A 13,524-nucleotide genomic window follows, 5' to 3' on the forward strand; every position below is an offset into this window, starting at 1 on the left:
ATTTTGGCTACGGCTAATGATTCTAACAGCAGTAACTTAACTGATACTGACCTTTTTAATATGGAGTACAGGGCGTGTTTAAAAGCGGTTTGAACAGTGACATTTAAGACAGGGAGTGGTCCAAAAGACGTGGCCTCTGAGTAATGAGGTCTTGCTGAGAGGAAACAGATTTCCTGACCTTCTTGTGGTCTTTTTTTTTTTTTTTTTTTGCAGTGCGCACACGGAAGATGTTTTGACCAACACCTTCATTCTCAAAAATGAAAAAGAAAATAAATGTGTTTCTCGGGAAGGGCATGCATGACTGTGGAAACCAGAGCTGACAGTAAAGAACATGGAGCTGAAACAAAACAAGCTCAGCAGGTACTCCTAGGAAACAAACACACTAATCTGTAAGGCCGACGCCCTTAAGTTTGGTTTAATTTGGGTTTTTTAGCCATTGTTATTTACTGATTCATTACTTTCTTTTGCATCAGTCAAACTACTGTTGGTGACTATGGTAGTTTGACAACAGTCAAAAGGGATTTCCAAAGTAAAGGATTTTAAAAAAAGAAAAACAGGAAAATAAGAAGGGGAACAGTGCACGCTGTGGTCACGGGCAATCATGTGACAACAAGTCCCGGGGCACAGACTTAGCAGTGCTTCCCAATCCTCTTCCCAGTACTATGCTGTGTTTTTCTTTTTCCTCATGGTCACTGTGTTTCTTTTACAATATGTCTCCGTGGCTTTGTGCTTTTTTGTGTTCATTTTGTAATCGTACTTGTCATTTGTGTGGGTTTTATTTTTAGTTGTTTCCCCCTCCTTCTGCTTAGAAAGTAAATAGGTAATGCCGTCGGACACTTTTCACCGTCGGTCCTAAAGACCGTGTTCGAAACACCTGCTTTGGCTTTCCCATCTACATGGCCTCATGTCTCTGTGAAAAGCTTTTGTGTTTGTGTGTGCCTTTCGGTTGCTTTTGTTGTTTTCATGCATTTCATTCACTGATCACCTCCTCACACTTTCTTCTGTCTGTTTTGACATGTTCCTGTTGCTCTGTGATTATCTTGCGTCTCTTTCTGGTGAGGTTGTTTATAAAATCTCATAGAACTTCTTTGCCGCAACTCTTTTTCCTCTTTTTCTTGTTTTGTTAGCTCCCCCACTGTTGTTTTGAGTCACTCTTGTCTTTTTGTGTTGGTTTTGTATTTCAAACTTGAAAAGTTAACATTCAAATCAAACCTAGGCTCAGAAGCCCTTGATCTTTTGGGCACTTCACCCTGTGCCCAGTTGGCCTGTTCAATAATCCTTCCATGCTGGTATGTGTAATTATGCAAAGCTCAAAATGACTCTACTGTAAACAGCTGTTGAAAAGCAGAGAGCTTAGCTCGACTGTTCAGTTAAGTTTGCTTAAAATTGAATTACTACATGCAAGTTTGGTTTGACTTTCATTTCCATCTTCTTGATGCGACAAAACCATAGTTTTACTTAGAGATTCAGAGTGGTGTGACATTGAAAGGACTGATGCGTCACAGTGTTGGATTACCAGTCACCCACAGAAATAACTGTTACCTTACTCTATTGTCACGATACTATGGTGTTTTGTCAAGAAAAATACATTTGTTGATCATTTAGAATGTGTCACAAATTCTGTGTTTTTGTCCAATAACATCAGAAAAATGTATTAGTTAGGTAGAAGCTTCATGTGTTCTATCCAAAAGGACCCTTACAGTGAGATTATGCTTATATAATAAAAACAAACCTTAATAAAAATCCTAATATCTGAACATTGCTTTTGATGGCAGAGCTCTTAGGGATTAACTGTATCACACCCAGACTGATCTCTAAAGCTGCAGACACCTCTAATGCAGGGTACAACCGTTTTATCCGTCTGGAATGAGCTGACCTTTACCAGAGTTTTTCTTTGTAGAGTCTTACTGGACATGTGAAAAAGAGATCATAATACATGTCTGTTGATCACATTTGGATCTCAGGTTGAGCTGAATTCCATTCATTATTACTTGTTTGTGCAAAATTGTCTCCATTACGGAGGTCTTGTCATGCAGTTTTAACTTTGAGGAGTGTGTGTGTGTGTGTGTGTGTGTGTGTGAGGGGGGGGGGGGGGGGGGGTGGGTGCTTACATACACCGTCAAGACAAATCCATGTTGTTTATACCGACTCTAGCTCTGCCGAGACCTCTGCTTGGCATTTCACTTTCTTTATCTCACCTGTCACGTCAGCACCCTCTTACGCATCAAAGTGTTAGCAGCGGGTTGAAACAGATCACATCCAGGACACTTGGGGAATGGCCTCTGTTCGGGATGGATCCAACACAAGCAGAATTCTGTCCAACCAGTTCGTGCAGCCGGCGTGGCGCATCGCGCTCTGGTCGGTGGCTTATATCACGGTGCTGACGGTGGCAGTTTTTGGGAACTTGATAGTGATTTGGATTATTCTTGCGCACAAACGGATGAGGACTGTCACCAACTATTTCCTGCTGAACCTGGCTTTCTCCGACGTTTCCATGGCTGCGTTTAACACCCTTATCAATTTCATTTATGCGGCTCACGGAGAGTGGTACTTTGGAGAGGTCTACTGCAAGTTTCACAACTTCTTCCCGGTCGCCGCAGTGTTTGCAAGCATCTACTCTATGACTGCGATAGCCATAGACAGGTATGACTGCAAGGTTGTTGGACTTAGACATGTGGTAACAAGAACAAGAACAAGAATAACCCACAACAAATGTTTGCTGATTGAACGTTTAGTTGTAAGCATGTGGCTGTGGTTTAAATTAAAATCAGACCATTTGTAATCTCAGATTTATGTGCAGAACATTGGATGGTTTTGACGGATTAATAAAGGAGAAAAATCTTCATGTTTTCTCTATTCTAAATGTGGTCAAGCGTAAAGCTTTAGAATGTAACATCTGAGCAATGATTTTTTTAGATTTTTTTTTACAGCTGCCTTCATTTAAAAAAATTAATAAATGATAACAATAATCTAAGCATGAACATCTAAAATGATTTCTGCCAGAAACTATACTTGAGGTAGAAAATGCTCAAGCCAATTTCATTATATATTTTAGACCAAGAAATTATATATAGTATGGCACATATTTACCCACAGTGTACTGCAAAAAGCCAGCTGTGATGATGGTCCTACCTACTGTTTAACCCTCAATGTTTAAGTTACAGAACTATTTCAAATCTAAGCCACATAAACCTCCCTTTTTTGGGTGTTTACTTGAATTCACAGTTCACTTGTTTGTTGTGACGTCGTCCTTGTAGATATATGGCGATCATCCACCCTCTGAAGCCTCGTCTGTCAGCCAAAGCCACTCTGGGAGTCATCTTCTGCATCTGGAGCCTTGCGGTGGTTCTGGCCTTTCCTCTTTGCTACTTCTCCACCACACGAAAATTACCAAGCAGGACCTTTTGTTATGTTGCCTGGCCCCGCATAGCCAGTGACCCCTTCATGTGAGAACACACTTACAGCAACCACCTTATGTCAGGCCATGACAATCCCTACAGTTTGTCAATATTTTCTCGAGTCACATCCTTTCGAAACTTCCTGGTGTTGTGTTTCTTGATTTGTACAGGTATCATATCATAGTTATCATCCTGGTCTATATGCTGCCTTTAGTGGTGATGGGCATCACTTACACCATTGTGGGGGTGTCGCTGTGGGGAAGTGAGATCCCCGGAGACTCATCTGATAACTATCACGGACAGCTCCGAGCTAAAAGGAAGGTAATTATTATGAGAATTTATGGCAAACAAACTGATTATTATGTTTTTATATAATATGCAAAACAGTTGGTAATCAGATTAGTTAGCATCGACATAAGTTTTTGTCTCAAGGAAAAAAAAATTAAATCAATGAGCTTTAATTGAGAGCCAAAAAACTAAACTTTAACTTACTGTTCTAGCCATGCATTTCTATTTACCTGGTTGTCTAACAAGGCAGTTTGTAGTTGTTTTGGGACAATCTTTGCTGAGGTTCGTTTCACAAAGCAGGTTTAGTGAAAACTCTGAGTTTATTAACCCTGAAATGAGGGAAACTTTGAGTTTTCCATTTCACACAGGGAGGTAACTCAAACCAGAGAAAGAGGGGTCACTCTCGCCTGTTTCAGAGAGAGAGGTAACTTAAGCTCTCGGTCAGTTACCGTAGTAACAGACTCTATGAACCTAACCTGGTCGGGACCAGGTTTTTCTCAATAAACTGCTCTCTGGTGATAAATGTAGCCCTCCTCTTCTCTGTTGCCATGGTGGCTTGTCGAATCGGGGCTCTATTGATGCTGGCTTTTTATAGCTGTGGTGCACGCGCTTAACTCAAGGTGAAACTACTCAGAGTTGACAAAACTAACTGAAATCAACGTTTCTGGAACTGGAAACAGAGTTTTCTGTCTCAGGGTAGATCAACTCAGAGTTCAGGATGAGACATAGAGTTTGTTGAACCTGCTGTGTGAAACGGACCCCTGATCTCATACTTTTGCTGTAAACATTTGATAAACTCCAGTTGGTTAAATGGTAAAAACAACTTTAACAGAAATTCTGAAGCAATTTTCTTTTTTGAATTTCCTCTCCTTTCGTATTTATTTAGTAAATATAAAACTAGACACATAAACTAAATACTAATATCTGATAGTTGTAGTATGTTTTTTTCCAACACATAAACAGAGGAGAAAATCTAAAAACTAAAGAAAAACTCTCACATATTCTGTTATGATCATAGGAGTGGAGTTGCCAAAAGGAAACCCAAATGACCCGCTTAATTGTTTTCTCTAAGCGAGAAAACGTATTATCTGCAATTTGCCTAATCTGTTACAGAACATGTTTGAACATCTATTAGCACGATATGAAATTAAGCCCCTGCAGGGATGATTAGTTTATTAAACTTCAAACACAAACACATTTAAACTATGTGTGTGACCTCTGTAAATTCAGTCTTTTTTTCTAGTCCACGACAAAAGCCAAAAAGTGTGTTTTTGTTTTTTTTGGAACAGTCAAAAAGCTGACGTCACAGCAAGAGTTTAGCATTAGATGTATTAACTAAGTAGCAGTGATATTAAACTATTGAACAGAGCCTCTCCCAACCTGGTTAGGAGAAAAAAATAGAAGCTTTGAAAGAATTATGTAAATGCCTATGTCATGTCATGACACAATCACTCACAATATGTTCAGTGCATTATCTACTGATACCCACATAAAGAGCGAACATGTTTTTTGGTCATGTTTTCTGTCATGTATTTTTATAAACCTTTGCAAGCACACCTTGTAAACACTTGATTAAATGTCGTTTGACATCATCAGCTGGACTGCACAGTGTGCACTGCAGCAGCTTCTCTGTGGGCTGAACGGGGATTAAGGACATCACAGCTGGGACGACGAGCATCTATCAAGATAGCTCTGGGATTAACGCCACAGAACGCAGCTCATTGATAGGCTTCGCAAATAGTCCGGAGTAACATGTGGGATTATTCTGTAGACAAGACGAGAGAGAGCACAAGAGTCAAGCACTTGAAGTGTTCATTGATAGAAAAGCACTTGTTTGACTGTGATCCATTTGCAATGATCTAAATTAAACGTACAGTATTTTTATCCTGGGAACTAAGGACAGAAAAGTGAGCAACAAAGTAGACTTAAAAAAAAAAAAAAAGTAAATTGAGAATGAACCACAAACACAAGACACAGCAGCAGAGATGGAGACTAGTGCAAGTTAATATCCAGAGGAAGAAAATCCTCAGTGATTTCAGGTAATATTGTGTTCCAGAAGACAAAAGAGATTCATAAATGTCACATGTCACAGCTGTGAGACAATGTTGGGCGCGTTTCAAAAGGTCAAGCTGACGAGATAGCATCCGGGATCGAGAGGAGTGGCCACTTTTACCTCTGTGTTGCAGATGAGCATCTGCTGATGGTCTGCCCCTTTTAGAGCCCTGCATTTCTGCACCGTCTGCAACACGTTGATGATTTTGTCGTGCTCTGTCCCACATGCAACCTGCTGGGTCTGGTGCGTCATCAATGACCTTTCCCTATTTTTATACAGCAACCGCTGTGGACTCATTGAATGTAAAATGTGATGACAATGAAAGGAAATAGTCAACAGACTCCTTAAATCACGGAGAGACTGAATTTGAATAGTTTCAACATCCCACAGTGAAATGGCATCTGGGTAGTTTTTAACTTTCATAACTGGATGGTGCTGCATATGAACTATAATTTTGTCTCACACAAAACTTGCACAAAACTTGCAAGCCAAGGAAGGATGTGTCTTTGAAGATAACAGTCAGCATTTCTCTTGCATTTTTCAAAGCTGTGAAGTTTTTGTGTCTCCATAGCGAGTTACAGACTGGCTCTTTCCAAAAAAAATATATATTGGAACGATTGAAAAATGTGCACAAAAACAACTTGCAATGATGTGTAAACTATTAAAAACAGTACAAAGACAAAATGTCAAATGTTCTAACTGGAAAACTTTGGTTTTTTTAGAAATGCATGCTCATTTTAAATTTGATGCAAGCAAATATGGTTTCAAATAAGTCAGGTCAGGGACAACAAACAGCCAGAGAAGTTCTGTCATGCTAAACACCTGCTTAAATGTGTCACTACGCATGAGTTTTATTGATAACCAGTCGGTAATGTTGTTGGGTATAAACAGAGCATCACAGAAAGGCTGAGTCTTATAGAGTTAACCCTCGGAGGTCGCATAACAACATTATAGCACTGTAGAAAACAAACTTGGTCACCTAGAGCGTATCTTATAGATTAAGTTGACAAAAAAGATACCATGCATGGGTGTGGCAAACATTTTTTTTGTGGTATATAAAGGCAAAATGAAAACTATTCAAAAATGACCAAAATGGGCTCAGACCCCAGAGGGTTAAAGAAGTCGAGAAGTACACAACTCTGTGTAAGTCTGCATCTGCAAACACTGTACGAATTTGTGGATTCACTCATCGACAGTGCGTATTATCATGACTGGTTGTGATCATCTGGCACTCAGTCAGTGCTGCATTCAGATACAATTCTGCTACTTTCTCTGCTTTCTCTTTTTCCTCCTGCAGGTTGTGAAGATGATGATCATTGTGGTGGTGACCTTTGCCCTCTGCTGGCTGCCGTACCATGTCTACTTCATTGTGACGGGTCTCAACAAGCATTTGAGCAAGTGGAAGTACATCCAGCAGGTTTACCTGTCAGTGATGTGGCTGGCAATGAGCTCCACCATGTACAATCCCATCATCTACTGCTGCCTCAATGGCAGGTCAGTGCTAATCACTCAAACATACATGTAAACACTTACAATAACAGCACAGTCACATGCCAGCGGTTGTTTTTGGCTGCAGGTTCCGGGCCGGTTTCAAGCAGGTTTTCCGCTGGTGTCCTTTCGTCCACATGTCGAGCTACGACGAGCTGGAGCTTCAGAGCACAAGACTTCGACCGTGTCACCAGAGCAGCATGTGCACCCTCTCCAGGGTCGAAACCAGCATCCTGAGCAAAAATAAAAGTTTTTGTTCTCGTGGAAACAGGTCGAAAGCAAAATCTGAGCAGAGCAACATAGAGAGTTAGACTCCTGTAAACAAGCTGCAGCTGACTGCTCTGAAAGTTTGTGTACGCTATTTTTAGCTTTTTGGTGTTCTTTTACTTTAGGTTGAGCTGATAATTATTGATCAACTCTGATACGTCTGGTAAATAGAGTAGTCTCATCTGAGATTTGTAATGGGTACATTTGTCCTCATGTCCAAAACTGAGCAGAGTCTCAATCCATGGTTAAAAGGTGTGAGATGACAATGTATCACCAGGCTGTTGTTTCAACATCGCATGGCCAATTGCTGGGGAAAGCGCAGCAGGAAAGTGAGGAATCCCAAGTGGGATTAGCAGAAAACCGAAAGGACTGTGGAAAGGTAAAAGTAGAAAAGTGAAAGATATTCTGCAGGAGTCTGAACAGAGAAATGAGAGATGCAGAGAAACAGCATCTACCAACCCAGCTCCTCCATATGAGAAACATTGCCATGTAAACAAGATGTCATTCGTGAATGATGTCATCATCATCATCATCATCATCCATATGTGGCAGTTGAATGTCATCAGCTAGCGAGAACGTGGGTAAACATACAACCTATACATCACGTAAGCTTCAAAACGTCTTACTTCTCCATAAAAATAAAGGAAAACAAGTGCAAAATGTTACGGTTCAGTTTTGAAATGTTATGTTTTCATTTATTTTTAAATTATTTTCTAAAACTGCAACATAGCTATGGACTGTTATACTTTCTGTCATGGCATCGGATTGGTTAAGGCTAATAAATCTGGACATTGCACCACATTAAATTAATAGACTGCTAGGTACAGTTTTTGAAGAAGCATGAAAGCTACAGGGGTAATGCAGAGTGATATGCAGATGACTAACACTGGCCTAAAAGGACACATGCATGGTGGTATTCAAAAACTGAAAAAGCTGGGTGTGTCAGTGACACAGCTGAGGTCCTTTGATACAAAAACTGAAAACACAAAAAGGACAGAGAGATTTTTTTAGAATACAAGGATGATGATGATGATGATGATTATGATCTCAATCTGTATGTCCATAAACCTTCTTCATGTATTATCAAAGCAATTCATTGATAGTTATCATAAAATATCCGAGTGCATCACAAACAGGAAATGCTTAGAGCTAATTTGGAACACACTTAATGGCCAAATTGCCAAAATGTAAACAAACAGAGGCTAAAGAGCGGGACTCAAGTTTTAGCCTTCAAAGCAGCTGCAGTGACTGTGAATTGGCAGCATTAGAGGAATTAATACGGTAAAATTTAATTATCTGTTTTGATGAGTGATGAGTTTTAATTGTATCAGATATGAAAAAAATTACAATAGTTTCCCTTTAGGATGAATAAAATATTTTTAAAATTTGTTTTATATATATTATTTAAATTTTAGTTAATGTCTGACATATTTTCACATGAATGCCTATAGTTTATTTTACATTTACTTTATATCTGTTTTTAAATGGAAAAGGCTGCTCTCCATAAGTTTGCTGATATTAAATACGTGCAATATCATGTTTTAGAGATACAAGTCTCAATGTTGCAAAATTCTTAAGTGGATTGAAGTTACTCTGGGTCTGTGTATATATATATTTATATGTGTGTATGTGTATGGTTGTTTATGTATACACACATATTTGTTTTCAAATACTGTGACTGGATGTTAAGATTATTAGTCTGTATGAGATACCAAATAGTTTAAAATGTTCTTCATATTTGATATTTAATGCTGTGCTGTGAGAGACACAATGCATACTGAATGCCTTTGGATTGTGACCCAGTGGGTCTTATCAAGTGCAACATCACTTTTAATGTTGTTCTGACACGACATCGCTACTGTTATTATAGTGTATTATATTATAGTGACACTGATGTATAAATGAACCTAGTTGGATGTCCCTTCTGTTTTCTGATGTAATTGCTGACACATGTGCCCTTTTTAAAATGTATTGTCCTGACTGTGGGATTCTTCTGTATACTTGGTTACAGCCTGCAGGTTGGATTAAATTACATTGAATTAGAAATTACATTCATATTTAGTATAAACGAACAGCTCACATTGTGTTTTGTTACATATTTTTTTCAGTAATGTGAAATAATGATATCTACTGTGGTTATTGATCTGTTATGCATTTGACCTGTGTGTGTGTTTGTGTCTATGACCTTATTGTTTTGTAAGAAGCACTTCTTTTAAAGATATAAAGTGTTCCAAAGCATTTCTCACATTAAATATTGTTTACTTAACACAGATGGAAACAGAATGATAGAACAAGACATTTCAGTTTTATTCTTTTTATACATACATACATACATATATATATATATAAATACATATATATGTGTGTGTATATATATCAGTTACAGGGTTACTCCAGTGTCTCAAAACTGGTGTAACACATTATTCACTGCGTTTTTCTTTTCTTTTTTTTTAGCTGCAAGTATAAAAATAGTTGAGTTCACTGAACTTCACACAACAAATTCAATAAACTCAAACTGACACCAAACTTCCTCATTCACACATGCACATGAAGCAATTGATAGTAATCTTGAAAATAAACTACTATCACATCTTGTTTTTTTTGGTTTGCTTTTGGCCAGCAGAATAATCACATACAGTATGGCCAGTCCTGTATAAAGTAAAAAAGTTCAAAGTAAAAGTGAACAGTGTAACAGTGAAGCGCCACCAGCTCAGGCTTTGTTTTATCAGTCTACCCTAAACTGCTTGTTTTACCCCCACTAATCTACTGACACCTCACTAAAGGCCAGCAACATGCGATACATAAACAAAAGATAACACCATTACATATGTAGCTGTTCAGCTAAAAACAACAACTAGTGTTGTAACTCAAAGAAGTCTGAAACTATAGCTGTTGTTAAAGAGTTAAAGAAAAAAAAGATAAGGCCACAAGCAGGGGAACGAGCGCCTGGGTGGAGACGGCAGCTGCGGTCCTGTGGAAAGGGGAAAGAAAAGCAAGATTACAGATCTTAGATTAGATATTCAGTTATTACAAAGATGAAAAATGACTATGTTTCATCTTATTTTCTGAAGTCCGTGTTTGAAATCAGAAACAGAAGATATCACAAATTTCTATGGGATTGAAAACATTTGAAAAAAAATTGACGACTGCATTTGAATATCCTGTTCCATCAAACTTAACATTTTTAGTTTATTTTCCAAAAGAGCAACTAAATTACTGCCTGGCAAAATCCTCTGAGTTGACCAAAGCATTAAAACGATGGATTGCCTCAAGTTTGTTTTGTTTACAGTGTACTCATACTTGTACCAAGCTTTTAGGTGGTACACTTGGAAAAGGACATTACTTGCAGTAGCCAGTACTGACTGTGGGCATACTGCGTGAAAAGGATATACTGCTAAAGGAAACGCCCTTTTCACACACAAAGAAACGAATGTTTTCCCAGCTTGTGACAAAAAGTTTCCATTGTCTTTTCTAACCGAAAAAAAAAGTTATTTTACAGCTCTTTGTCCTGAAAAATGCTGGAACTGATCAGATGTTAAAAAGTTCATAGTTTACTCTTGATGCTGATTGACTGGTTGTTTAGTCATTGGTATTGACTGTTTTAGCAAAAAAAAAGTTTTATCTCCGGTGGGATAGGGTTTTTAAGGGAACATATAACAGATTTTCTATTTGAAGTCAAACATACTTATAATTCTACCAGCTGAAACATCACTTCATGAGAGTTATCATGAAGAAATTAGATGCTCCTTCACAGTTCCAGGCTCAATATTTACAAAAACAATATGGAAGTAAGGAGTAAGACATACAAATTCTATCAAGAAAATGTGAAACTTACTCTTGAAACATGTAACAGTTGTGTGTGCTGTTGAGAGCCGAATGCTTTAAAACAATCTCAGTGTATATGTCTCCTGCATCATCTTTCTCGCTTATATTTTCCACAGTGAAAACTTCGGCTGGAGATATGAGTATTTCATCAATGGATTTCTTGCAAATGTGTTCCCCCAGGTTGATAAAGAAGCAAGAGGTAATATTTAAGAGTTTTTGGTCAGCCAAATCTCCCATGTCTGTGATGGTTGATTGGACCTTGGCAAAACCTGGAAATCTCACTGTTGAGCCGATTTTTGGATCTTCTTCTCCGTCATAGAAACTATACACAGTCTTGCACTTCTTTGGCTTCAGCAGCATCATAGAATCCATGAGCAGGAAGTGAAGGGATTTGAAATGGAAGTCACGCTCATAAGTTGTAATGTTTACCCCCATAGTCTCCACTTTTTTGTTCACATTCTTTAGAAACGCCACATCCCCAAAGTGAAAGACAGAAAGCGCAGAGGTGTGATCTTTGTCTCCTCCAGGAATCAATGACTGACACTGGGCATTTGCACTCCATGCTTTCTGGAAGTTTTCATCGCTGGAAAGCTCATGTTTCAACATGCCAGAGGTGATGAATGTCTCTTTGGCTTTGTTGCGACATCCATCGTAAAGGTCATCTATAACATCTGACACCATGTCCACCAGTGTATTCCCCACAGTCACCTTCCACACAATGTAAAAATGTGAATATAAGTTCAAAAGGAGAGAATATCTTCAAAGTCATGACTTATTTTGAGTAAGTATTTTAAGAGAAATAATACTTACTCTGCTGTAGACACCAATGAAAATGATTGCAGCAAGAAGCAGCTTTCTTCTGTCAAACATTTTCAAGGTTTTTTTTCTTCTAAGGACAGCTGTAACAGAGAGGAAAATGCCTTAAACCAATCCAGAGAATAGGATGACTCTGTTTGTGCTGAAACACATCAGACTAGGAATTAATCATCCTTTATCAATCCTTGGTACATTGCCCTCCCCTCCAGCAAAAGATAAATTGCCAATAAAGTTAAACGGCAACAGAAAGCATGGCACATACCTTGGCAACTAGCTCATAAAATCAAGTCCACGCACATCAGACTGCAAGGGAGGGATGTTCTTTTGCAGAACACTGTTTAAGGAAGTGTGACGACTTATCTCACAATGTAGCAGCTTTCTTTTTCCTGTGGAAGGAAATAAGACTACCACTGGGAGACCCACTGTCCTGTTATTTGCTCTGCTTCGGCTAACGAGCTTCCTTGAGAGCTGGAATGCACAGATCTTTCTTTCTTTGGCGTTCTCTGGCGGTGGGACTTGTGAACAGTTAATCCCTACATAAGTTAGATTAAATTCCTGTCCTCCCGTTCTTTTAACAGTGGAAGGATAGGTGGGTGGAATTTGCAGAGCGTGCAGACATGATGACAGTATATTCTAATGCACAACTTATCAGTCTGAGTCTGAGCAACAGTGGAGTACTCTTGGTCTGACAACATCCTCTGTAGATCCAATCAGTGCCAGGATTCAGAGGAGAGTCAGGAAATGAGAGGGGGGGACAAATGACAATGCACACTTACATAGGATGAATTTAGAATAAAAAAGCACTTTGAATTGCCTTGTATATGAATTGTGCTCTACAAATAAACTTGTCTTGACTTGCCAAATTAACCTAACATGCATGTTTTGCGATGATGCAAAGAGGCCAGAGAGATCTTGCATAATCCACACAGAAACACCTTAACTGAGATTTGAATTGGGGACCTCGTGGCTATGAGGCAACAGTGCTAACCACCACACCACTCTGCACCATGAGTATATCAATCAAAACATAGATACATGATCATAGTTCAGTTTCTGATTTGATTACATCTACGCCGATTGTACCCGTGTTTCTTCTTTCTTTTAAAGTGAAAAACCTTTACTTTGAAAAAAGTAGCAGGAAGTGAGTAGTGAGTGAATCTATTAAAGTTCGGTTCACAGCTTCTTCTTCTTCTACAAATATCTAAAAATGCTTATGTAAACTATGCTCGTCCGTGTTTTTCTTTAGATTGAGCGAAGCAGAGATGTTTCAGGGATTCTTTTAATGTGACAGAACAGGCTGAAATAATCTAAAACCTGTTAGAGGACACAACCATAGACATATGTACACAACGCCTTTAAGAAAAAAGGGGGAACAATTTAAGAATTGGC

General features: G+C 38.7%; 2 protein-coding genes across 2 annotated transcripts; one reads left to right on the forward strand and one right to left on the reverse strand.

Annotated features, from left to right (window-relative positions):
* The first annotated feature begins 2,187 nt into the window (after positions 1–2,187).
* tacr3l (tachykinin receptor 3-like) lies at positions 2,188–7,604 on the forward strand. Its single transcript, XM_072385029.1, has 5 exons — positions 2,188–2,643; positions 3,258–3,446; positions 3,569–3,719; positions 7,037–7,233; positions 7,316–7,604. Exons 1-5 carry the CDS (start codon positions 2,276–2,278, stop codon positions 7,536–7,538), a joined length of 1,128 nt encoding a protein of 375 aa, XP_072241130.1. The 5' UTR covers positions 2,188–2,275; the 3' UTR covers positions 7,539–7,604.
* Positions 7,605–9,926: 2,322 nt separating this feature from the next.
* On the reverse strand, positions 9,927–12,514 carry LOC140305962 (ecto-ADP-ribosyltransferase 4). Its single transcript, XM_072385027.1, has 4 exons — positions 12,398–12,514; positions 12,130–12,218; positions 11,330–12,027; positions 9,927–10,465 (listed from the first exon to the last, which is right to left on the reverse strand). The coding sequence occupies exons 2-4, from the start codon at positions 12,187–12,189 to the stop codon at positions 10,390–10,392; spliced, it is 834 nt and encodes a 277-aa protein (XP_072241128.1). The 5' UTR covers positions 12,190–12,218; positions 12,398–12,514; the 3' UTR covers positions 9,927–10,389.
* Positions 12,515–13,524: the final 1,010 nt, after the last annotated feature.

Source organism: Leuresthes tenuis, unplaced genomic scaffold (assembly GCF_036924035.1).
Source record: "Leuresthes tenuis unplaced genomic scaffold, fLeuTen1.0.hap1 SCAF_4, whole genome shotgun sequence".
In the NCBI taxonomy this organism is placed as follows: domain Eukaryota; kingdom Metazoa; phylum Chordata; class Actinopteri; order Atheriniformes; family Atherinopsidae; genus Leuresthes; species Leuresthes tenuis.